We start from the raw sequence: 27,031 nt of genomic DNA, 5'->3' as shown, positions 1-27,031 counted from the left end.
TTAGGGAAAGCAAATAGCCCTTAGCCTCAGAGTAAATTGTTTCTCTTGAGAATCAAACATAGGAATTTACCAAGTCTCACACGAATATTGCAACACTAACCACAACCTCCTTAAAGAGTGCAAGCCAACAACCGTGGTTTCTACATTAAAGATGAGATCTGACATATTTCAAGGATGACCTGAAAGCTAGACTACCTTCACCACAAAGCCACGGAAAATGCTGACAACCCAAAGTTATGACTCCCTTAGCATGTCTAATGCACAGCAGCAGCCTGGGCCTCGCCAATGTGAGCCCCTTGCCCTTCAGCAAAAAGTCTTGAAAAGGGATTAGGAGCTTGACATGCACCCCGGAAGCCGAACTGCCGCTTGGCCTGATACCAGCCTGCCCTTGTTGATGGTCTCTTCTCTGAGTGCTGAGTGTCTCTGACACTAATTTTACACACCAAGGAAAGAAAGTGTAATGTGGGGGTGAGTCCAATTGAGGGGAGCCAAAATCTGGAAGCACAAGCATGTAATTGTCTGAGTTTTAGACAATTATCATGATAGGATGCTGCTCATGACTGGAGAACATGTCTGCACTTAGGAAACTACAGGACTGGCCCTTCATCTTGCTTTCATCGGTATCTTAATTTTGTTGGCAGATTCGGGCAGGAAGCAGGACTAAGCGCTGGCACCTGTCTCTGGGTTATTAGAACTCTCCAGAATTGCAGCAAGAGCGAAAGAAAATGGCGCATTCCTCGTTGAGGCATTCTTACTTATGTCCATCACTGCGAAGTTCTTCTCAGCTATTTTGTAAAGCCTATTTTTCCCCCCTTAGACGCTATTTCCAAGCCCAGTTCCTGCATTTAATTACTGGGAACTTTTAGAATATTTTACCATCACATGTATCCCAGTCTTCTCCTCTGAAGGACAATGCCCCCTTCCACTTCCTTCTAGAAGGGAGGTACATCCAAGGAACTGGCACAGTGAACTAAGAACCTTCCCTTCAGGGATTCAAACAGATGGACAGAGGAAGTGACAGACTCTGGTGTCTACTGAGAGAAGCCGGGGTCAGGAAGAGGGGCTAGGCTCAAAGGAGGAACTCTAGGCTCTCTTCTGACTTCTGGTTGGAGTGTCTGTATGCAGAACGTAGTCCCTTTCTCCTTCTGTCCCTTGTCTATGAAAGCCTCTAGGATCTGAGCAAAGAAACTGAAATAACCTTCCTAGCTATTTATGCAACTGGCCTAACCTAGTTACAATGTTGAAAGAAAGCAACTCTCTTCCTAACGTCCGTGAGCCCGTTTAGGAGCAGAGTTGGCAGGAGAGGCAAGCGGATGGAACAGGATCATGGTATATATGATGGCAAGGTGGGGGGGGGGGGGTCTCCTATGGCTCACAGTTCACAGAGGTCTCAACGGACAGGGCCAAAGCACTGGCTGCTCAAACACAACGCAAGTGAGCTAAGTTAGTCATAAAAGTCCAAATGCTACAGGGCTCCATAAGGAGGTAGGAAGTGCAGGAGTGGCTGTCCAGGCCTTGTGGGGGAAAGGGTATAGGAGAGGAGCTGTGTGTGTGTGTAGGGGGGAGTGGGAGTGGGGTGACGGTGATCGGAAATAAATAATACATAAGTGGGGTGGGGGTGGGGGTGAACCTCTGAGTATGCTACTTACTCCTGAGAGTGTGACTGTGGACAGTTTCAGATAGAGTTCTGGAGACTGATGGTTGGGTAGCAATGGGAATATTCCCTATGGTAATAAAAAGAGAGGATGCCTAGTCTGAGAAAGAACGGAGACCAAATCACAGATGCTTACCTTTTCTGTGCATTCTCCAAGTGACTTTCTTCCATCTTGTGCTCTTTTTTGGCTGTGAAAGAGAAATAAGTATGATTAGATCATTTTTCAATATCATATCCTTACTCACTCCCACTATTCATCATGGGAATTCAGAAATGCATTCTGTGTCACATGCATGGACACCAGATCCATCCTATGACACTGCCTCCTTCAATACGGCTATAGCTAACTGTCACCAGGCAAATCTGTTTTGTCTGGGACACTCTTGAGAAGGAAAGGGGATGAGAACAACTATACCTGAGAAATTCTATAAATTGGAAAAGTCCTGACGGATGTGCTTGCTTGAGCTATAGCCAGCCTCTCCATGATCCTTACCATCTGCGTGCCCAATGTATTCTCTCACCCCTGAACACGATACAGCAGGGTCTGCAGCAGCTCTGCTGGGGTTCAAGAACAAGAATAAGAATCCTAGCCTCCCTCCGCTCACAAGGTCAGTGTCAGCGTGGGGTAAACCTACTGAGGTCTTTCTCAGGTCAACATTTTGTAAATACATTGGGAAAGAAAGCACGGAAGATCACTGTGGCAATTAGTGTCACCAAGACATAATTATGAATCTACAGATGAAGAGCTTGTGCCCTGGGATTATTTGATAAGGAGGTTTTGTTTGGAGTGTTTTATAAAATTTTCCAATTTGAAGACAATATTATTATGCATGAAATAAACACTCATACTTTTAAAATACCCAGGAAAAAATAAGTAGGCTACAGTATAACCTATGGAAGACCTAAGATAACTTTAAATGAATAAACAAGAAGTCAATCATATCTATCTCTTTTGAGATAATCCATGAAGTAGGTATTAAAAGATATATAGTATTTGCTTTGATAAAACCTGGATCAGCCTTGGGGGCTCCCAGAGACCCAACCACTAACCAAAGAACACAACACACATGGGTTGAAGCTAGTCTCCCCACCCCCACACATATGTAGCAGATGTGCAGCCTGGTTTTCATGCAGGTCCCCTGATAACTGGAGTACGGGGGGGGGGGGGAACTGCCCCTGATTCTGTTGCCTGATAGTAGATCCTGTTCTCAAACTGAGCTGTCTTGTCTGGAAGAGGATGCGCCTAGTCTTGCAGTGACTTGATGTGTCAGGGTGGGTTGGTACCCAGGAAGGGATTCCCCCTTCTCAGAGGAGAAGGGGGACGGGGAGGGGTTCTGTGAGGGGGGAGGGACTATGAGGAGGTTACTGTGCTCAGGAGGTAAAGTGAACAAAGAATTGAATGGAAAAAAAAAACCCTGGGTCTGCCACTTACTACCTGTGTGTGTGGCAATGGACAAGTTGTTCATGATCAAATGCTTACTAGCTGCCACATCTATACTCTAAAAATAGCCACAGTAGTTACAGTCAAGGTTACATGAGATAATGCAGGCACAGGGTTTACCACACAGCGCATGCTCCCTCCAAGACCTGAGAGCTACTATTCCTACTTCATCCTCATTGTCTTCATTGCTCTTTTTGAAGTGTAAGTTCAACTTACACACAAAAAAAGTGTAAGTTCTTTTCCTCCTTGATGTCATACTTAACATAACTTCTAAAGTGTTCACAATGTCCTAGGAGGCCCCGACTCCTTGAGGTTTGCGCATACTGAGTGTGTGCATCTGAGATCATGCTCCTGGTGTACCCTGCCCAGCCTCAGTACCTGTGACTCCCTCACAGCATTCAGGCTGCAACCCACAGGCCACCTTCTTTGACTGGTCTCACTAAGGAGAACATCCATTGTCACCTGTCATCCCCAAGTTCTTCTTGTGGTCTCTGCCTTCTTGGTTCACTTACCCACCTTCTGCCTCTCTCTACCCAACAGTCTAGACTATTTCTTTACTGGTCTGCATATAATACCTCAGTACAATTAAGCCCCAAGAGAATAGTAACTTCATAGGTCTAAGTGTGGAATTGTGTTTCTATACATCTATATCTGTCACAAAGTACTTAAGAGAGATACTGGTTTTCCTAAGCAAACAACTGAATATTTAGAATATAAACATAAGCTAAGTATTGTGGTACTTACATAATGTGATATGTAATCTCTCTCTCTATATCGTTTCAAGTAATAAAATTGCACCAATATTAAATGATCCCCTTTGGTAAGTGCATCATTTTAGGAGGACTGAGTACTACTGTGGCTCTCCTTTGCTAGTTGACCCCTGGGATAGTCCCAATACAATTTTCTGTGCATTACTCTGATTCTCCGCCAAGCAGATGCTGAGAACTAACCTGGATCTCTCAGGCTCCAAGTCCTCTGAAAATGGGAAACAAAGTAATGATTTGTTTATGCCCAGTAATTTTAAACTACCTGCATGGCTAACTAGAAGGAATTTTTTTCCCCCTTGAGCAAGAACGGTCTTCCTGGAGCACCTATGCTGTTCTCTGTCCCTGGATAGTTTCCAACTGGCCATGTACATTATGTGGCAAGTCAGCTATGGCCAAGCTGTCACTACATATGAACTCAGTGACAAGAAATAGTATATGCAAACTGAATAAAGCAGTAGGTAAGACCTTCAATATTGCCATGAATATGGTGATTTGAAAGGAAACATCTGCAAAGGCAAAGGTAGGTATTACTGAGAGGCACTGAACTGTAAAGAGTTTTAAGGAAAGTGGTAGTAACTAGAAGCTTTCATTCCCAATTCTAAGGGGCCATGTGCAGACAGAAAAGGATATACTATGAAGAAGATACCACACCAGCCTAACATATTTCACCACCTCAATGAGTGTCATTTCCAGCTGTACCACTGACACATATTAAGTTATCAAATGCTCCACTTAAGCCCAAGTCAAATATGCTATTTAGAAAGAAAACATTTAGAGACTGCATTCATGAACTCAGAAACTCAAATTCTAACATCATTAACAACGAAAGCAAATTTGAGCCAAGTGTAAGAATCCAAGTGTTCTCAAATGCCACCCCTCCTTTCTCAGTACTGGACCTAAAGTCCTGGAGTGGGGGAACCGGAAATGAAAAGGAAATAGGAAGGCTCTGCTCTATTGAAGAGATGGGAGGCTCTGGTCTTATTCAGCAATATTCCATACAACAAAGAGAATATCAGGCTGGCCATAGCTTCCTTGGCAACCAGTTACCTGGTTATAGTTTCCTTGGCAACTAGTGACACCAGCTTGAAGCAGCTCTCAGCATTTGAATGAGGTGAGTTTGCTCTTATATTCCAAGTGCCAGAGTCCATTCTAGGTGCTTGGGATCTACTAGAAAGCAGAACTGCATCTCTACAGAACTTTCAATTTAGTCAGGGAAGAAATGTGTTAAACCTGAGGGGACAGGACTCACTTGTAAGCAACTTTTGGTAGGTGGTAGCAGGAGATTTTCAGAGCACAGACAATGCTCACAAAGGTTGTTTTTGTAAGTTGCTGAATTAGTCTAGACGGTCAAAGTTGGAATACTGATATACTGGAAACTAAGTCCAAAACATAGAACACAATACATTGACGAGCCCTGTGAACATGTCCTTTATCCAAAAACTTTAATAACACCCTTGGATCTACATATGGAATGTACTTAATCTTTTACTAGGCAAAGTCACATAAGTGGTAATTTGGTGTTTCTAGGTTTTCTTTCCACTACAATTTAAATTGTAGCATTACTAGTGGGGGTAGAGTGGATAGGCTTCTTAGAAGAATATATTTGGAAGTGTTGTCAGAAGATATAGGAAGATAACACACATCCTCACTTTGTTCCTATCTCTCGTTTACAAGACACTCCTTAAAAGCATTCAGGAAGTTAAATAATTATTTTCCAAATTGAGGAATAAAGTCAGTCTTTAAGACAATAAAGGCAATTTTAAAAGTCAGAATCCTAACAATAAGAAGATTCACTTAGCACCAATTCTGTCTTCTAAACTTCTTATCAAGGCTACATGTCCAAGAGTGTCTAACCTTTTGATATTATCATCTACAAATGTGTCACACTCATGCATAGCTAGACTGGTCCATTTTTGTCAACTTGACACAAAGTAGAGTTGCCTTGGAAGAACAACCTCAGTTGAAGAACTGCCTCCATCAGATCTGTCATATCTTGTGAGGCAGTCTCTTGATGAATGGTTGATGTCTTGATGAATGGTTGATGTGGAAGGGTCCAGCCCACTGTAGGTAGTACAACCCCTGGACAAATGCTTTGATGTTATTTCAGTTACAACCTAACATCTTTACCAGTAGATTGTGAAACTGCTTTCTTTGTTTATCCACAAGAAGCAATTCACCAGTAGCTTGAGATTGGAAAAAGTCAATCACACCATTAGACTCTGATCCCAATTCTTTTTCTATGTGCATTACATTTCCAGTTATTGCCCCAAAGACTACACCCTTGCAAAGTCAAACATAGGGGTAGGAATTAACTTGACCCCCTCCCATGAATCACAGATGCTTTTTTAAAACAGTCTAGAATGATGAGAACTCAGTAGCAGTTGTAGCATCACAAAATGAATGTATTCAACAAGACTAAAAGTCACGTGTACTCCTTGATCTATAGGTTGCAGAATAGCTCTTAATGTTTGTAGGCAAAAACGAACCTTCCTCTCATTGCCCATCACAAATAGAGATCCTGGCTCACCAGATGTCTTGCTGGTGAGCGGTGGCATTTTCAGTGGGATATCCCCCTCACCACCACCCCTGCTTCCTTCTGAGAAGTCTCAACAGTAGGTTTAGAATATCCAGTAAAGCATGTTGTAAACAGATGTGCTGTCAGCTAAGCTTTCTTGTGCCATTTGTGGAGCACAAGCAGAGAAGAGTTAGCATCCTTAAGGGTCTTTGGATGTTCATAGTAGAGAAACAGCAAAGAGTCAGCATCTGCTTTAGTCCCTGGTGAGTCTGCCTGTGCCTGACTTCTACTCTGTATTGTAGCTACAGCAGTCCTACAGGACATGGTTTTCTGATATGAAGTCTTTTCATCTACATTGGCCATCTGTCGCAGCCACTGACATCAGTGACCAGAAGCTAGAACTGTGTAGGATGCTGCAGCTTGCACAACAGTATTTGCTAGTTTAGTTTCTATGTTCATGTCATGAAGATGAATCTTTCCTTAAACTTTTCTTCCGTAGCCATGTCACCTCTCTCAGCGTTCAAAGAACGGGAGATACGGCTGGCTTGATCTTCTATTTAGACCACTAATATTTATCTGTTCACTGACATAGCATTTTCAAATCCTCTGGACTGTTTCCTTAGCATTGGCTGACTAGCTAATGATTTGGTGCAGAAAACCTAGCTTTCTGCCTGTCTTGCACTTGCTTTGAGATGCCTTCCTCATTAGACTGTGCCATTCCCAGGTTTAGATTTGAAGTGGGGAGCTCTTCATTTCCCTTGATCACCCAGAGGCCACTGTTGTTTTATTAACTGGACTGATTTTCTCGGGAGGAGCAGAGAAGTCTAAAGAGAAAGAGATGAGAAAAGTGCAAGTTGATGGAGCAGACAGATATTTATCCCGTATTTATAGAGTAGGCTTTCAGTCTTAGAGAGGCAGAGTCAATGGGATCCAAAACAATTGCACTGGCAACACCAATGATCAGTGATGGAGCTGGAAAGATGGCTCAGCATTTCAGACCACTTCCTACTTGCAGAGGATCTGAGTTCAGTTCCCAGCATCCAAGTCCGGTGGTACACAAGCACCTATAACTCCAATTCTAGGGGATATGGTATTGTCTTCTGTCCTCTGTGAGCGCTCTCTCTCTCTCTCTCTCTCTCTCTCTCACACACACACACACACCAGATAACTGTAACAGATGAAAAAATATAAAACATTGCAAAAATTATCAAAATGTGACAGAAAACAAAGAGTGAGCAGATGCCATTGGGAAATGACAGATGGTGTCACATCAGGCAGAGTTTCCCCAGACATTTCATTTGTTTAGATGCAATGTCTGACAAGCCTGGTGAGGCCAGGTGCAGTGAGGTGAGCTCTCTCTGTCCCACACCTCCTTGATTTGGGGACAGTTATTACAACACTTTAGAAAAATATTTTTCTTTTAGGATATAGTATCCTTTCCAGGCTTAGGTGAGAACTTTTGAGATTATTTATCAACTGCATATCGACTGTGTTCAATAGGAAACGTCAAGCTTCCCATTTAACAATGGAGTCTGGATCCTTCCCATCATGTGTATGATTTGTCATCCCCCTTTGTTCTCATTTGATCTTCAAGGGAAGAAGTGATTTACTATTTTACAAATGCCTGGGGGTCATGACAGAATTGAGACAAGATGTGCTTAGGGTGAATCTAAATTTTTTTCCACTTAATGACAACTAAGTTCTGTGCTATTTAACTTGATTAACCCAATCATGTCTTTTATACCACACAAAAGATAATTATATAGGAGTCTGGTTTTAAAATATAAGTGTCCTAGAGTAAAAGTTTTCTCTAACTTCTAGAATTGCTATCTTAAAGGAAAATTATGCTGCCATTTTTCTTAAAGCTCTCTGTCTGTCTGTCTGTCTGTCTGCTTGTCTCTGTCTCCCTCTGCAGCCCCATCCCATGACTCTAGTACAGGATGAATCCTTTCTCCTTGCATGGCCAGCCCTCAGGACCAGGCTCTTTATGCTCTCAACTCTTGCCCAATGCACCTGTCACACTGGACTTCAACATCCTCTGGGGTTTCTCTCATGTTTTTTTATTTGGGGGGACAAATGGCTGCTTCTCATTTTTGAATGCCTCTTTATTCCTTCTCTTCCCCACCCAATCACCATTACCAAAGTTGTCTTCCCCATCAGAAATCAAGCTTAAAATCGTCCTGCTTTACTGGGGCATATACAGTTTGCGTGTCCAATGGGCCTCTCTTTCCAGTGATGGCCGACTAGGCCATCTTTTGATACATATGCAGCTAGAGTCAAGAGCTCCAGAGTACTGGTTAGTTTATAATGTTGTTCCACCTATAGGGTTGCAGATCCCTTTAGCTCCTTGGGTACTTTCTCTAGCTCCTCCATTGGGAGCCCTGTGATCCATCGAATGCCAGGGCCCAAAAAAAAAAAAAAAAGTGGGAATGAGTGGGTAGGGAAGTGGGGGGGGAGGGCATGGGGGACTTTTGGGATAGCATTGGAAATGTAATTGAGGAAAATATGTAATAAAAAAAAGTAAAAAAAAAAAAAAAAAGAAATAATCTAGAAAAAAAATCGTCCTGCTTGATAAAGCCCTCTACACCTCTTTCCATGGTGCAGAACTGGTCTTTCCTGTGATCTCCAATAGAACCATGCACCATGGCATGGTGCACAGTGCACTTCTGAGAGCATCAGCTGACAGTCAGCTTTTCCTACTCTGTTTTGCTTCTTGTGAGTGGCAATTAAGGTTGTTTTCCCTTATGTGATAGATGGATGGATGGACAGCAGATGTTCACTCACAGGAACAGGACGGATTCCCTGGGCTCTCTTCCTGAGTATATCAGTGTCTATTTCTTGGCAGTGTAATTCAAATATCAAAAATAAATAAATAAATAAATAAATAAAAGACAGGACATCTCTCTATAGTCCTGGCAGTCCTTGAACTTGCTATATAGACCAGGTTGGCCACAAACTCACAGAGATCCACTTGCCTCTGCCTCGAGAGTGTTAGGATAAAAGTTCTGAGTCATTAAGTCTGGCTCAAATCTCTTTTGCTTGTTTTCAATAAAACAATAGGAGTAAGCGAGCATCCAAACGCCGAGCATGCTACTTCTCCTGCAGTATTAGCTGCATCCATTTGGAGTATCTTCACAAGTATAAGTGACAAGAGCCTTCAAATTCTAAAGATATACTAGTAATTTTTCTAAGATTTTTTTTAAAGGGAAAGGTTTTATAAATAATACTGGACATTCAGAAAATATCCACACAAAACCCGACAACATTTAAATGTACCCAGGCCTTTGAATTTATAATCTCAAGCACCCACTGGGTGTAGGCAGAAAAGGCTGTGCAGAGAGATTGAGGGCTTTATTCTAAACACAATAAAGTCATATTTATGAATACTCAGGGGGAAGTAGTAAAATGTGAAGTGAGGGGAAGGGAGAGAGGTTGGAAGATCTTCCTAGAATTCTTTACACAGTCTATTACACTTTAATATACCATGGTTTATGGACCTGGTGCGGTTGGCATAAACCCACAGGACACACAGTAAAGAAGCTGATTTTATTATAACTCTGCAGTTGGAGCAGTTGGGTGATGTTAATGAGGAAGCAAAGGGGATCGTGCTCTGGTTCACGGGGCCTCTATCTGATATGAGCATGCCTGCCATTTTTCCATTTCTGAGGGAATCACTTCTTCATGCATTCTCCCAGGAGAAAGCAATGCTGTCTGGCAAGCCACACACCGACACGGAAGAGGAGTGCAGCCTTCAGCACTTGCTTACATGGAACCACTGAGCTATGGAGGGCTTATACATCTCACTTCTTTTCTTCTTCTTCTTTTTAAAATTTTTTACTTATTTATTTTAAGACAGGGCTTTGCTAAATAGCTTTGGCTTGCCTGAACTCCCAATGTTGACCAGGCTAGCCTCCAGCTCACAGAGGCTTGTCTGCCTCTGCTTTCCAAGTTCTGTGATCAAAGGAGCACATCACCATGCCTGGCTCTTGTGGTATCATATTGATACTCATGACATAGATCTTCTCTTGCCTGGCTCTTGTGGTATGTTTACCCATGATATATATCTTCTCTTCTCTTCTTGTCTCCTTAGTTTTCCTAGTTGTGGTTAAACTACAATGGCTATTTCTAGTTTGCCACAGGGCTTTCACTTGGCAGTATTTAGATGCATAGTAAGGGTGAAGAGCGCTTTCTTTCTGTGTAAAGTGGTAGGAGGCTGTGTGGTAGGATGTCTAAGATGCAGTTTAATGGCCATGTCCCCTTACACTCTAAAGCCAATGTCTGTGGTAAATAGAATGAGCAAAAGGTACTGTAATGAAACCTTTGAAGAGGGCCCTAGGGTCATAGAGCAAAGAGATATGGATAAAAGGAAGTTTTAGAAATCATCATAACTTTTTTTTGAGTGAAAAACACTAAGTTTTGTGCACAGATGGCACATTTCCTTCATCCATTTCTCATTTCTTAGACATCTAAGCTGGTATCTAGGGTTTGACTCTATTGAGTATATTATCCAATGTCCCTACTATTTCCCAAGAGTTTTCCCCCACAATCCTCACATGACATGGTGGCATCTTTGGGTCTTCACCGAATCACGCATTTTCCATTGGAGAATACACATCAGAGAGAAAGTTCTGAGCAGGAATCTCAGCTTTCACTCTGAATTTCCTCACTCTTGATGCTTTAACACAGACCATGGGGGTAAACTTTTAGAATGATCCGTTGAGAGAGGCTCATTAGCACTAATGGGAGGCAGGTGGTGAGTTCTTTGACAGTTCTTGAATCTCTGTGTGCTATGCCTCCTTGGTTCAAACCAAGACATACTTTTATTCATTAGAATTAATTAAGTGATGTATCTTTTATAAAAAAAATTCTCACATAATTTACAGATACTTCTCAATAATCATATTTATAAAATATGCTTATTTCTTACCTAGGGAATAATTTACTTGAGTTTATTTTTTCTTGTGCTCCCTGCCCTGTCTCCCAGCCATCCCATTTCTAACTGGAAGAGTCAGACTTTCTGGAATTCTTTTAGGTGTCCTGTGGGAGAGTGAAGTCTATGGTCACATCTTTTAGGGAGAAATTCAATTGTTGAGAGAACTGTTCCTGTCTTGTTGGACCAAAAAGCCTCTAAGATTTCAAAAATAATGAGGCTTAGCATTGGGAAGCTCTCAAGAACTACTGATAAGCTGTAGGTATGGCAGGAGAAGTTCTCTTCCTCAGACAACGTTGTTGTGGCCTGATGTTAGTTAGCATCCATCTAAATGTGGCTCACTTCTGGAAGACAGAGCCTGTAGAGGTTTTGTTTGTGTGTTTTGCTTTCAGCCTCTCACCCACATGCTTACTTAGTATTTGAGAATGTAGATGCAGGGTTGAGAATGTAGATGCAGGGTAGAGCAGGCTGCATTTGATTACTCTGTCCCTTGGTGAGAAAGACTACACGGCAGTGGATAGACAGACAGAACCTGCGCCGGGGTTGTGAGCACAGTGAGAAAGGGAGGTCAGGCTACGTTTCCATTTTCTCTCTGATGCAATGCAGTCCCTCCCTTCACAAGCCAGTATCTCTCACAACATTGTAGCATTTGGTACTGACAGTCCATAAACAAATTGGGGTAAAAAAAAAATCTCGACTTCGATTCTTTAGGTATTTCATGACTGCTTTGATAACTATTCATATTACAAGGACTATCACTTGAGTCTTCATATCTTTTTTTTAAAAGCATAGATCTTTTAAAATATATTTGTATGTGTATGTACATTGTGTGTCACAGCCTATGTGACAAGCTCAAAGGTGGGTCCTCACCTCTCACCTGAAACCAGGGTTTCTTGGTTGTTTCCTGTTTCGTATACAGCAGCATGCACAGGCAAGCTGCTCTTCTTGCTAGGGAAGTGCTGGGATTTATAGGTGTGCACTACGTAACTTCCCATAGGTCCTGGGGATTTGAACTCAGGTCCTCATGCTTGCATGGTAAGTGCCATACCCACTTATCTTTCTCCGTAGCTCTGATTCTTTATATCTTAGTTTGTCCACTTATACTCTAGATAAAGTAAAAGCTTACACTTGTGAACTGTGAAGCTACAAGAATCCTAAGAAATACCTAGTGTCAATCCTCATGCTATGGTTTAAAAGTAAATTGAGTTAAACAACAGGAAATTAAACAAATATTTATTGAATGCCACAAAACTTATTTTGAACAAACAAACAAACAAACAAAAAATTGTTCTTTGCCTCCAGCTTAGCTTTTGCTATATAGCACTGTTATTCTTCTAGGTCTTGGCTAGAAAAGCCATAAAACTGTCATATGTCTATAGAATTCAACAGAAAAATAAGTTATAACTGAATCTGCACAAGTTAACTTTAAGTGTATAGTTGCCCACATTGAACCCTCTTATTTATATTACATATAACTTTAGATGCGAATTCCTACTGTCTTTATAAACTAATCATGCTACATATTTTTGTGTCTTGACCAGACATGTGTCCAATGTAAAGATGATTTCGAGTACAGCTCAGTGGTAGAGATCTTGCCTAGCATGCATGAGACCCTGGGGCTTGATCTTCCTCCACATTCCCCAAAATGGCTTTCACCACATAAAGAGCAAACTATGTTTTTTAAAAAGGCGTTATACACCATAAAAATCAAGACTGATTAAGAGAGAAAAATCTAGCAGGGCATCTACTCCTTTCCAGGGATATTTCTTCTTCATTTACATTCATTTACATCCAGTCTCCGCTTTGCTGCTTAAAGCATCTTGTTAACTAATGGATGCCCTCCTTCTAGAATACAATTGCTTAGATGTTCACTCACAACAGCTAGAGCTTCACCAAAATCCCTGCAAGTGATCACAGAGGCCCACCGTGGCCATAACTACGATTTCAGCAGAGCCCTGCTCAATGTGATAGAGCTGCGTAGGCTTTGTTCAGGCAGTATTTCCAATAAGAGAAAATATTGGAGAAACTGAGATTCGTTCACCAAATGCTATGGAGACACTTTGCACATGCGATCTGTTCTGCCAGCAGAAGATAAGAGACGGAGTGTTAGTACAGATGACTGATTATAACTGGAGTCAGTAAAAGCAAACAGGGAAACGGGGCTTGGTGTAAAAGGTGACTCTACTATTTATAGGTGTGGGTGGGAAAGCACCTAGTGTGAGCTTAATCCAGAGCCAACAACAACAATTGCCTCCACTCTCAGAGAAGGCTTTGATAGGAAAAACCTGCACAGCTATGGATTAAAAACTGGGTTATGGTAATGATTTGATAAGGGATTCAATAAGAATGAAAGTTGAAGTGGTATTTTTTTTTGCAGTCTTTATTTTTTTTTCTACATTTTACAATAAGAAATCCTCATTATAGAACATTTAGATGTTTGAGGGGGGAAAAACTCAAGAAAATAAAAATAGCATACAAGATTTTCTTGAAGGAGTAGCTGCTAATAATATTAATCCAGTTTTATGAATATAATTATCTGTAAGTTCATGTTGGTGATTGTTCATATGTAAGAAATCATATTGATTCCATAATGTTTTGTCTCTGAATATGCCAAGGTCAACTTTTAAATGAATAAATTTGTAACTAATTTATATTTAAATTTAACATAATTGAAAATAATTAGGGAACATTTCCCTCTTATTTAAAGTAGCAATCGGAACCTATTAAATAAAACACTGCTCTAGAAACTCGTGAGATAGCACAGCACGACAATCCTCTTGCAGTATTTCTTAAACAAGACCTAAGAGAAGAGATGTTTCGGTAGGATTATTAAAATATTATCAACTACAATGAATGCAGATTGATGGGTTTTGATTTATTTTGGAAATAAATCCATCCCTTGGCCCTAACATTTTTGTTGTTTAGTAGACAAAATGCTTTGGATGTCTACAAGTGGTTTAATACCACAAATAAACTATTTCTCTTCTTAATGTTTAAACATTTGATATCTGGAATTGTTAAGCAAAGACAAATTTTTACTGGAAAAAAAGAGATGAAATTCCTTATATGGGGGATGGAGGGAGGGAGACAGGGGGTCTGGAGAAAGGGGGTGGGAGGAGAGGGGATTGGGGGAAGGGGAGAAGGGGTGGGGGAGATAGATGGGGAAGAAAGGTTGGGGGGAGAGAAGTGGAGGGAAAGAGGTGGGGGACAGGGGGTGGCTCCTTAAATTGGAAGTGGGAACAAGGGCAATCCCCCACCCCACCTTTTAGACATGTTACTATCAAAATCTGAGACCTGAAAATGTTGCAAAATTAGGTATACTGGAGAAGCTCTGGCTACCTTCTTTAGGCAGGAGCCTGGAGCTTACTGAGCAACTGCCTTGAAGGTGATTTCAGAAAAAATAAAGTGTGTGTGTGTGTGTGTGTGTGTGTGTGTGTGTGGCTTGTGTAATCAGAGACCTGAAATGTTTTTCTGAAGAAAACCTATAGCGTCGCCTCCTTCTGCGCGATGCATGATAAGGATGATTTATGAAGCTGAAGTCATTTCTATGATTGCACTTCGGGGAGATTGGTTTCATGTGATGTGCTGAGCCAGGCTGGGCTGGCTGAAGGGGAACCCCACATGTTCAACCCAGGCTGGGGCCCACCTCTTCAAGGGATTCCAGAGCTGGGGGAGAGGGGGAGGAGAAGCCACTGACTTTGGCTCTGGCAGCCCCTCCCCCGCACTGGCTCATTAGGGGGACACACTGCTTTCCTTATTTTCTCTCTCCTTTTAAAATGTATGACTACTGCTGCTGGGCCAGAGTAGAAGCTCATTGTAAATGCTCAGCAGGATAGTAGCAAAGCCCAGATTAATTCCCCATGGATTTATATGGCTCGTTCTCACCCATGATGACTTGTATGGTTTCAAAGGTGCCTAGGCTGCTGTTTTTATGGCGGGTCACTAACTTTATTCTGGCATATGGCAGTTGGCGCCATGACACGGAGTGAACATTTTATACCTGAATTAAAGTGGATATTTGACAGTTTCTGTCAGAAAGTTCAGAGCAAAGAATTTGTGGGACAAGATTTATTGCATGTTTTATGTGGGACACATCTGTTTCTTTGCCAGCTTTGTTCCTTCCCTTAATTTTTTTAAAAATAAGTTTCTTAAAGAAACATAATGACAGATTGAAAAGAAATTCAAAGGAGAGGGGAAAAAGGCAGAAGTAGGGAATTTAGACCTAACTTTAAAAGAAAAAAAAAAAAAAAAAGAAAGAAAAGAGAAAAAAGAAAAAAGAAAACAACCCTTTCCCCCCAAACCTGCTTATCTCAAGGAGACAAAACAATGAATGACTCAGTCATGCATAGCTGCTCCACGAAACAATGATGTTAGTACTGGTAATTACTTGGTGGTTTGTTTAACACCATTCCTATAATGAAGTTAGAAGATGTCAGCACCTGCCATTTTCTACATACTTGAAGCAGGCTGGGGAAGGTAATGTGCTTGTGATGTTCTTAGTATTTGGCACTCTAAATGGTGGGCTAACCAATAAGTCCAACCACAGAACAGTTGAATGGAAACTACTATGATTTGCTCAAAGTTTCAAATTACACGGTAAAAGATTTGTCAGTGTTAGTTGACACAAAAAGACAATTAAAAGTTGGCCCAAGGTTCTTACATTTAAATGTTTGTCCTCACTCAAAGGACAACCAAGCCTCCCTTTTTTGTCACTGTCCAAAGCATGATCAGGTATTTTCAGTTAATGTATAGGGGTATTTTCAGTTAATGGATGGAATGAGGGTCTCCTGCACAGTATTGGTGAATGTTGCTGGCCCTTTGTGCCCTGAATATATGCACGCAGCGTAAACATCAAAAGCTAGAGAGTGAGAGGTGGTCTGAATCCTCCTCACATCACTTGTTTGGTTTTTCTGTTCTCCCCCCCCCACCCCGCCCCCTTCTTCTTACATGTATTCCTGTGAATAAATCCTTGTTGAGTTAAAAACAATTACAAGACATTTAAACATTTAAAATTGATATGCCCAAAGATAAACGCAGACAACTTCCAACTGAAATCCATCAAGCCCATGTGAAGTAACTATGTAAACTTCATCTTCATCTACAACTCTCCCTATTATAACCACAGGACAGTCCCTGAGGCTCCTGACTGTATAAACATTGGACCCAACCTGGAGCCGCCTATCAACAAACAGGAGACGTTCCATTTAACTACCAAGAGTGAACTTTAACTGTGAAGTCTATAAAACAAAACTAAAACTTAACACTCTTAAGAATATTGAAAACTTACATGTGTATATGTTCGTGTGTGTGTGTGTGTGTGTGTGTGTGTGTGAGTGTGTGTGAGTGTGTGAGTGTGCATGTAAAGGCCTGAGCCTGACATTGGGTGTCTTTGTTGCTTTTCCCCTTGTTCTTGAGGCAGGGACTTTCAATGAACCCAGAGTTCAACCATTTGTCTACACTGATGCCTCTGCATCCCCAGTGCTGGTACTACAGGCAAACACTTTTAATTGTGTGCTGGGGTTTGAGCTCAGGCTCTCTTACATGTGCAGCATGCATTCTACTGATTCCTCAGTTCTCCCAAATTGATTTCAATGACTCTAGGTAACTTAACTCTTGTTACATTATAAGTCTTGTTATAAATTATAACTATTAAGAGATGAAGTGCCCAGGCTGGCCTCGAACTCGTGATCCTCCTGCCTCTGCCTCCTTCAGCAAATCCTACCGGCGTGCGCCACCATTGTTGGTGGGATTGCAGGCTTGTACAACCACTCTGGAAATCAGTCTGGCGGTTCCTCAGAAAATTGGACATAGTACTACCGGAGGATCCAGCAATACCTCTCCTGGGCATATATCCAGAAGATGCCCCAACTGGTAAGAAGGACACATGCTCCACTATGTTCATAGCAGCCTTATTTATAATAGCCAGAAGCTGGAAAGAACCCAGATGCCCCTCAACAGAGGAATGGATACAGAAAATGTGGTACATCTACACAATGGAGTACTACTCAGCTATTAAAAAGAATGAATTTATGAAATTCCTAGCCAAATGGATGGACCTGTAGGGCATCATCCTGAGTGAGGTAACACATTCACAAAGGAACTCACACAATATGTACTCACTGATAAGTGGATATTAGCCCAAAACCTAGGATACCCAAGATATAAGATACAATTTCCTAAACACATGAAACTCAAGAAAAATGAAGACTGAAGTGTGGACACTATGCCCCTCCTTAGAAGTGGGAACAAAACACCCTTGGAAGGAGTTACAGAGACAAAGTTTGGAGCTGAGATGAAAGGATGGACCATGTAGAGACTGCCATATCCAGGGATCCACCCCATAATCAGCATCCAAACGCTGACACCATTGCATACACTAGCAAGATTTTATCGAAAGGACCCAGATGTAGCTGTCTCTTGTGAGACTATGCCGGGGCCTAGCAAACACAGAAGTGGATGCCCACAGTCAGCTAATGGATGGATCACAGGGCTCCCAATGGAGGAGCTAGAGAAAGTAGCCAAGGAGCTAAAGGGATCTGCAACCCCATAGGCGGAACAACATTATGAACTAACCAGTACCCCGGAGCTCTTGACTCTAGCTGCATATGTATCAAAAGATGGCCTAGTCGGCCATCACTGGAAAGAGAGGCCCATTGGACACACAAACTTTATATGCCCCAGAACAGGGGAACGCCAGGGCCAAAAAGGGGGAGTGGGTGGGTAGGGGAGTGGGGGTGGGTGGGTATGGGGGACTTTTGGTATAGCATTGGAAATGTAAATGAGCTAAATACCTAATAAAAAATGGAAAAAAAAAAAAAAAAAAGAGATGAAGTGCCTTTTGATTGCCCAAACGCACATCCTCCACTAACTAAATACATTTAGTGGTCTACAAAGACTCAACTATTGTTAACAGTGGGTCAAATTCTTCCTGAACTTCTAAGTGGCCCTGGTGCTAACATGCAAATTTCCATGAAAAAGAGTAGACTGTTTTGCTAGCCATGTATACACAATTTAAATTTATTTAGAACTGTTGAGAGTCCTTCATGATGATAGAATCATTTTATGCTCCTAAGGTCCAATAACTTATGGAACATTTTAGATTTTCAAATCACATAGATATTGGCACAACCCTTATTATCTAGGTTGAATATAATTCTTAAGCTTTTCCCATCTTCTGAATTTGCTGATAATGTTGATTATGTATATATAATTATACATATTTAGTCTTGAGAGAGTTAATTAAATACCACATATCTTTTGCCTTTTAAATCACTTTGAAGTGATTATGAATAGATTATAAAGATGATCCAGAATTTCTTATACTACTTATGTCTTTTTTGTTTGCCTTATCTTTTCACATTTAGATCATTAATCATTCACAACCAAGTGAGTCAGCACCTCCACTTTGAAATACAAATGAGTGATGTTCATATATCACAGACACTACCCAAGGGTATCAGCAATGGCACAGCCAATAAGTTCATATATCACAGACACTACCCAAGGGTATCAGCAATGGCACAGCCAATAAGTTCATATATCACAGACACTACCCAAGGGTATCAGCAATGGCACAGCCAATAAGTTCATATATCACAGACACTACCCAAGGGTATCAGCAATGGCACAGTCAATAAGTTCATGACTCCACAGCAGCCATGCCTGCCTGCAATGTGCCTACATAAGACCTATCAGTAGTCAGCCATTGATGGAGAAGGAGCTCACTGGGTCCTACTATTTCTTACTAAAATATTGGCAGCTGATAGATTCTGTGGGAGGACCAGTCACTATCTTCAGTTGTGTGCCCTCTAAAGATTCCACTAGGTTCTATAGTTAAAAACTCACATTCACACAGATAATCCTGGCTAAGATCAGTGGGTGTCAAAACAAAAGACCACAAAATGTCATGAGAAGGGAACTTGTAGAGATGAAGGTGCATATTATGTACGTACAGAATTGTCGAAGACAATAAAAGTTTAAAGAAAATTTCTCAACAATGGTCTTTCTGTCTCAGCCTTTCTTCTACACTCATGTGTCATTTCTGTTATTTTGGATAGAGCTTTCAGCTGTCCAGGCTAAGCTGGCCACTCATGTTTATTTTGACTTGTATGTATTTGGCTTTATCCTAGCTGAATTTATTTCCCACTTAGAGTTACCAAGCTTTCTAGCTATTTCCTTTCCTGCTGACTTTTGTTGGACTCACCCAATTGTCTCTGCTTATTTTTCCTTTAATAGCTTCAACAAGATAAATGCTAACTTTTGGCTCACAAAACCTTAAATTCTTAACCTGCATAGTAACTGTCATCTTTCATGTATCTAGAGTAATTAAATATTAATACACTAATTTGAACAATAAAGAGTGACCTGGCTTCCCAATGTATTTCCTATAAAATTCAGGGGTCACATTCCAGTTGATATCATCTGTAAGTGCACTTAGAGGTTACCTAAAAGAATGCATCAGCATTAATAATTATTAATACCTACCACACTACTTTATTAATTTATTTGCTTAATGAATTATTTGTCCATTAACTTCTTCCTGGAACCATTTTCCTTTTGAAGAAGCAAAAACCTGAGAAGATGCCCGAATAGTCACCAAAAACTCTGTGCTTCTAAGGAGAATGTATTTTTCTCATCCATTTCAACAATAGCTTGGTAAGTGATGAACTCTGGGTTTAATTTTTTTTCCTACTAGAATTTCTGTGTGTTTATCTTTCATTGGTCATGGCGGACTGGTTCTGTAAGAGTGTGACAACTGTCGTCATTGCTTATCTATCTCTTTCTTTTGACTCATGTGCTGACTACTTGAATGTCATTTGGGAAGAGGGAAAATCAAGTCAGGATTGTAGGCGAGCCCTGTGATGCATTTGACTGACTGATGGCTGATTTGGAAGGGACCCAGACACTGTGGGCAGGACAACATCTGGGCAGGTGGTTCTGAGTGACTTAAGAAAGCAAGCTGAACAAGCCATGACGTGGAGTCCAGGCGGCATGTGGCACTCATTCACCAGTTCTGGCCCATGTCCTGCCTTCAGACTTTTGCCTTGAGTTACTGTCTTGATAGTCGTTCACCATGGGCTGTGAACAGGATGCTAAGCAAACCCTTTCCTCCTCATGCTGCTTTTGGCCCTATGACCAAGACACTATTATAAAACACTATTGTTTGGTAACTTTAAGACAACTTGTATTCAATGGCCCTGTGGTTAAATAGACTAAACTTTTGGACCTGTTTTCTATGTATCAGTCCTTCACATTTTTCATCAATTTTTCTGTTTATGTTCTATACTAGAATTCATGGACCTAATCTTTTGTCTGAATAGTTTGTGATGATGATGATGATAATGTCTAATTCACTATACAGTGTACATTAAAAAATCCATCAACCAAAATATCATTTCTATTGTTCTTCACTGGGCTCTTTTTTGTTTGTGTTTGCTTGTTTTTGTAAGGGGGATAACTGCCTCTTGTAATTTTCAAGGATTATAAAATGTTTATGTTCTGATGTGTTCTCTCTACAAGTGTTGTATCGGGTCTAAGTCCTATTTCTTGTATTTGCTGGTATTCCCACCTGTTGATTCTAGATAGTGAAGCATCGTTTGTGGCTAAGCTTCACCAGTGAGTACTGGGATGGGACATTAGGATGCAGTCTGCATTCTGGTTGGTTCAGGGAATCAAGTGGAGACAAGATGCTTCACTGCCAGGTTCCCTGCCTGCACTGAAATCATTGCTACCCTTGGTCCTGTTCTATCTCTACCATGTGACACTCCTTTCCGTGGTCCTGTCTGGAGAGAGAAACCCTCTGTTGTTGTCTTCTACTACAGTGTATGTCCAATGGGGCTGCACTGTAGAATGAGAAAATGTCTTCAAACATCATTCTAAACAACTACTTATATTTCAAAACTCAAATGTTTTACATTTCTTTCCTGATACGTTCTTTGATTACATGCTGCTGCAAGCATGTTTTAAGATCCTTATCTTCATTTTAAATGTGACTAGAAACCAAATGTAATTGTCATAAGTAATGATATAGCAATACAGTTGTAACTAGCCACTAAAAACAGCCATTTAATAGGCATTAATATTGAAATAAAGTCCCTAAACTCTCGATGGTAGTTAGAAAGATGGTACAGAGTGCTTTATGGAGAACTTGCCTTCAGTGTGTTCTTTGTAGACCGAGTTTATTTCATCGTACAATGGCAAAAGACGAAGGTTATAGAGCTGTCTTATTTTTATCTTACATATCTCTATATAAGATTATATCTTTATCTTATATATCTACATATCTTATCTTTAGGATAAGATAACATCTTATCTTAAAAGCACTGGAAGCCACATGGAGTGTACAATTCTTCCAGACTCCACCAGCTACCTTTTTATGGTTCTATTAAATGTCATCTGTGGAAAAATAGGACTTAAGTTCTGAAAACCCCCGACACACACACGAGATAACACAGTGGGAGGGCTGGGGCTCGGAGTAAGCAAGAGTGGTGGTGAAGTGTGCAGTTAAGACCATCTCTGACCAGGCTGGAGAGAGGGCGGAACAGAACAGTGGCTACCAGAGACTGGGAAGGGCATTAGGGAGGAAATGGAGAGAGGCACTTAGAAGCAATATTTTCTAATGTGTATACACACACACACACATACACACACACACACACACACACACACACACACACACACACACACAAACACACATGAGTGGGATCCCAAGAACATAATAGACTGTTGAAATTAGAGATAACTAAGTAAATAAAAGTAAGGTATAGGCAAATTTACTTCTCCAGAGCACCCGTTGCCTCTGCTGAGGACAGTTCCCAACACAGGCTAGTCATCTCTTCTGAGAACAAAAGATAGATACTTGTGGTTAAGCCTCTGTCTTAGACAAAAGAAGATGCTTACATCTTCCATAGGCTTGGGGTGCTCTCTCCTCACTAAGCATGGCTTTTCAGGTTCCTGGATACATCGCAGGAACAAGAAAGCTTGTTCTAATGCCTGGGAAATCCTGATACAATCAAGGAACACTTTAGTATGTTCAAGGTTTTTTCTTTAAGGATGCTAGGAGTCCTCCCACTGATATTTTCTGGCATTCTCATCCAATATATATATATATATGTATGTATGTATTTGTGCCTTCTACATGTGCTGAACTTCAAATATTTTGTCCTTTTGACAAGCATGCTAGTATTTTCTTTCTTATGGCAGTAGATAGACATTAGATCATAAACTGAAAACGCACTATGTAAGGGCAGAGGACTAAGACAGCAAAACTCCAGGCAAATTGAAGGGAAATACCCATCCTCTGCACCCTCAGGGTCTCCTTTAATTTAATCCTGATGTAACTAGTCAAAGATCCAGTGACAAAAATTTATTATGCAATATCTATTTAAGACCGTGCAACAATTCATGAGAGGGATCTAACCTTCCTAGTATGTTGAAAACAGATACTCCAGCAGACGCTTTAACAGCCTTCTGGTTCTGCAGAAGTGTGCACCCAGTAGGACTGGGCCACTCTCTCACCACTCGCATCCTGTATCTATAGCACAGGCTCAGTGTTATGGCAGTGGGAGAGAGGTTTCCCAAAACATACACTTTTATTTATATTAAAGACACATATATGTAGCTGCTTGAGGAGACACGGGCCCAGCTGGCCTTCTTCTGAGGCCATTTTGCTTGTACTTCTTCCTAAAAACTTTATTGTAGGAGCTGAGAGCACACCTGTGTGATTCTGAACATGTGTAATGCATACATGTGTATTCTAAGACACCTTATCTGCAGTCATTATGGACTGGGTCTGTGTAAACCACCCTTTCAAAGAGTGATGTTTAAAGGGTAAGATTTGTTGAGTGATGAAAGCCGTTAAACCTATATATAAGTATATTGTACATGTATACACCAGGAATGGAAAGAAAGGTGAGAATCGGACAAATATGGACATAGAGATGTGTCAGGGTTGGGGATAATGAATTCAAATTCTACTCTTACATTGAGGCCAAAAGGGAGACCTAAATAAGGATGACTTTTTATCCGTGATCCATTTTAATGTTGCCTTTATTTTTAAAGCAAGTCGGTGAGTGAAGAGCGTTGTACTTTCTCTGGGTTGTAATGGAGAATTGTACATCAGGGCTGCCCAACGTTGTAGTGATGGATAGCACAGAAGACTGCAAACTAAATACTACAGACTAAAAATAAAGAAGCACAAATAAAGTTACTAAACTACAGCATCCAGCACAAAGTACTGCACAAGAATTGGAGTCATAGCTCAGTGGTAGATCACTTGCCTAGAATTTGGGAGGATCTGTGGTGTTCAAACATTACTAACTTATAAATATTGTAAGTCGGGTTTCAGATGAGCTCTTTTTAAAACAAATTTTTATTTAGTTTTGCTTATTCATTTCACATCCCACTCTCTGCTCCCATCCTGGTCACAGTTCTCCCACAATTCTTCCCCCCGCCCCTCCCCTTATCCTCTGAGCAGGTGGGGCACCCCATGGGTACCCCCGACTCTGGCACATCAAGTCTGGGAGGCTAGTTGCATCCTTGCCCACTAAGGCCAGACAAGGCAGCCTAGCTAGAAGAATGTATCAGCTTTTGGGATAGCACCTACTCCAGTTTTTCCAGGACCCCCAAGAAGACCGAGCTGCCCTGAATGCACTGGATCTCATCTTATGAGCTCTTAACCATCACAGATCTGTTTGTTTTAATTACTCCAGCTATGCCTTCACAGCAAAAGAGTAGTCACTCTTAATTCAGTATCTCATTGTTCACCAGTTTGTTGCTTTGAGCAAGATTTTGCCCTTCCATCTTTGTTAAGATAGAGGTTGGAAAGAGTTCGATTTTATTGTTACTTTTCTAATTTCATGTTTGTCTCCATTTAGGAATTTCATTCCATTTAAGATCTCAAGGTCGGGGGACCTCTTTAAATCTTTCCCTATTAAGAAAGCTTCCCCCAGTATTGGCTGAGCACTTCCTGCCCATAAAGTAGGAAATCTATGGAGTGAATAAAGTAGAGAGTATTCCCACTATTAGTAGCTAGGCAATTTCTCAAATATTTAAAAATACAGACAACTGCCACAAGTAAGAAAGAAACAGTAAAATTTATGTTAATAATAACAGAGAGACACTTGTTTTTACAGGAGTAGGTCTAAGGAAAGCCTGTCTCTCTTCGGAGGTATTGTATACACAGATATTGAAGGAGGACTCCAAGTCAGGGAGGAGCAGTGGAGCCTCCCAACTGTCCTAGGAATGGGAGGCACAGTTAACATGTGACAGGGCTGGGGCCTCCAGTGAAATCTTGCAAATCTGAAGGGTAATATTTGGCTTTTCACCACGTCTATGGGTTGTACCATTTAAATTTAGGTAACCTTGATCAGTTCCTATACTTACTCAGCCATTCAATCCCAATCTACCAGGATCCTGCACCTATTGCCTTCATTGGCTTCCTCCTATATCAAATAGATCTAGCTTGAGTTTGATTGTCTCTTAGAGAGGTTTCAAAGTGAGACTTGAAAAAGACCACTTAGCAGCACTGCTGGTGAGCACCTGCAATCCTAGTACCTAGGAGGCTGAGGCCTGACTTACATGGTGAATAACACTACAAAACCTTGCCAGAGGTAGCTAGCTTTGACAGAGAGAGAGAGAAAGAGAGCCAAGAATACCGAATAAATGTCTAATATTATTTTTATTTTTATTTTATTCAGTAAAGGATCACAAATACTATAGAACCTTAGAAAACTTTTATAGATAGATGTAAGTCTTGAGGGAATCTCTAAGGGGCGTGTGCTTCTGGGGAAAAGGAGTGGCAGGAGAGTGGAGTGTGTGTGTGTGTGTGTGTGTGTGCGTGTGCGAGTGTCCACTCACATTAAGGGGGTGTTTACACAAATCACAGTAAAGAGACCCATAAGACTGAAGAAAAATCTTTGCGAGAACAGTATACTTAGAAAAGTAGGACAGAAAAAGAATCCATGGACACCAGCTCTGAGAATGATACTAAAAGTCCAGAAAAACTCAAACATTCTTTCTATTAACATCTGATTCCTATGGGAGAAAAGAACGCTCATTGCTGCTGTTAGTAAATACAACCTCCAGCAGGGAAGCACTTTGGATACATGCAAGAGTTCTAAACCTGGCCGAGGTCCTGGCATTGGGAACTCTCACCTACCTGCCTAGTAAGAAGGCTTCAATCTACAGCCAAGTTGCACTTTTGTGGATCTGTTAAACATCATTCCTGGGGAGGTTCAGGCTCTATAGAAAAAAGTTTTCCTGGTCCATGGGTCAGCACAAGCCTAAAAATGCCGAATCCCTGTAACCACTTATGCTTTGAAACATACTCAGGCTGTGCCTGTTTTTTAAAAACATCCCTACAACTATGGGTTGTTTAAAAATAGCTATACCCCAAAGAACTTATTTCCAGCAACTGACACGATTGATTGCGTTTTGTAGCGATTTGTTATGTAAATAGTGGTAGCAGAGGAGAAACAGAAAAAAAGAAAGCATTGGTCTTTCTCAAAGCCCGGTGGAATTAATGCTGTTGTGAAGCTCAGATTCTAAGTCTGTACAAAGAGGGCTGTCTGTACAAAGCAAGACCCGCTCTGCCTGCTCAGCGTTTCTTCTGATGCATCTGCAGTTTGCAAAGAAACTGCAGTCATTCCATGCCCCCAACCCCGGCTTTGCTTCCTAGACAAGGGAGTGGTGGCTCACTGTGAAGAGGGTTTTTATGGCTGAGCTGATGTTGTGAGGGGTTTGGAGGCAGAGGGGATGGTGTTTTGGGGTGGTCACTCAAAGACCAGGGGTGGGAGGGCTGTCAACAACTCCAGGCTTGATAATGTGGTGGAAGCCATTTGCTGTGGCTTTGGATTTGTTCAGCTCTGCCTGCTGACAAATCTCACTTCTGACCCAGCTTTTCTTACTAGGCTATGCTTCATAGCTCGGAGTGCTAAAGGGTTAGAGGCAGGCAAACATCACTAATAGATGTACATACACGAGTGAAGCCAAGGGCTTTCCACCTAAGCTCATTCTCTTCCTCACTGCACAACCCTTCTCCACTTTTTCTCCCCTCTTCCTGTCCCCCTCCCTCATCTAGCTGCTTATTTAATGATCATATTTTTGGGATGCTGATGCTGTCCGTACCATCCCAGTTTGTGCTAGAAAATAAACAGGAGAGGTAAAAAAGAAGACATGGTTTTGGTCTTTAATTAACATAGCTGATGGGGAGGAAAGGACTTGGGATGTTTTCATGTGCAGGGTTCCTTCCTTCCTTCCTTCCTTCCTTCCTTCCTTCCTTTCTTTCTTTCTTTCTTTCTTTCTTTCTTTCTTTCTTTCTCTCTTCCTTTTTATGGTTTTTCAAGACAGGGTTTCTCTGATTAGTCCTGGCTATTCCGGAACTCACTTTGTAGACCAGGCTGGCCTCAAACTCAGAAATCTGCCTGCCTCTGCCTCCCGAGTGCTGGGATTAAAGGCGTGCACCACCACATAAACAGAAAAAAAAATCTTGAGTGTTATGAAAATCTATAAAATGTATCCCAATGAGATAGTAAGAGGTAAATAGAGAGGAGACTGAAGACAGAAAGAAAATGGAGAAAAATAAAGTAATTAGACTTATGCTAGTCTCTCCACTCCTAGACGGTCCAGCACCGAAGCCCAGGGAATGGTGCTGCCCACCATAGGCGGGGTTTCCCACCTCAACTAACATAATGAAAAGAAAACCCCACAGGTAGGTCCACAGGCT

At 41.3% G+C, this 27,031-nt stretch overlaps 1 protein-coding gene across 10 annotated transcripts in view; it reads right to left on the bottom strand.

Moving 5' to 3' along the window:
* Window positions 1-27,031, bottom strand: part of Fmn1 (formin 1) — a 389,105-nt gene that overhangs the window by 26,818 nt on the left and 335,256 nt on the right. For 6 of the 10 annotated variants that reach the window (XM_011239295.2, XM_011239294.2, NM_010230.2 and 3 more), the window contains one exon: window positions 1,791-1,842. In XM_011239295.2, the coding sequence (XP_011237597.1) occupies window positions 1,791-1,842 (52 nt within the window). Of the gene's footprint in view, window positions 1-1,790; window positions 1,843-2,147; window positions 2,210-3,473; window positions 4,898-27,031 lie in introns of those variants that run through there. The other 4 variants (XM_017315533.2, XM_011239298.2, NM_001287818.1 and 1 more) reach the window with 4 other exon arrangements.

This window comes from Mus musculus, chromosome 2 (genome assembly GCF_000001635.26).
Source record: "Mus musculus strain C57BL/6J chromosome 2, GRCm38.p6 C57BL/6J".
Classification (NCBI taxonomy): domain Eukaryota; kingdom Metazoa; phylum Chordata; class Mammalia; order Rodentia; family Muridae; genus Mus; species Mus musculus.
This window is presented reverse-complemented; position numbering and strand designations above follow the sequence as displayed.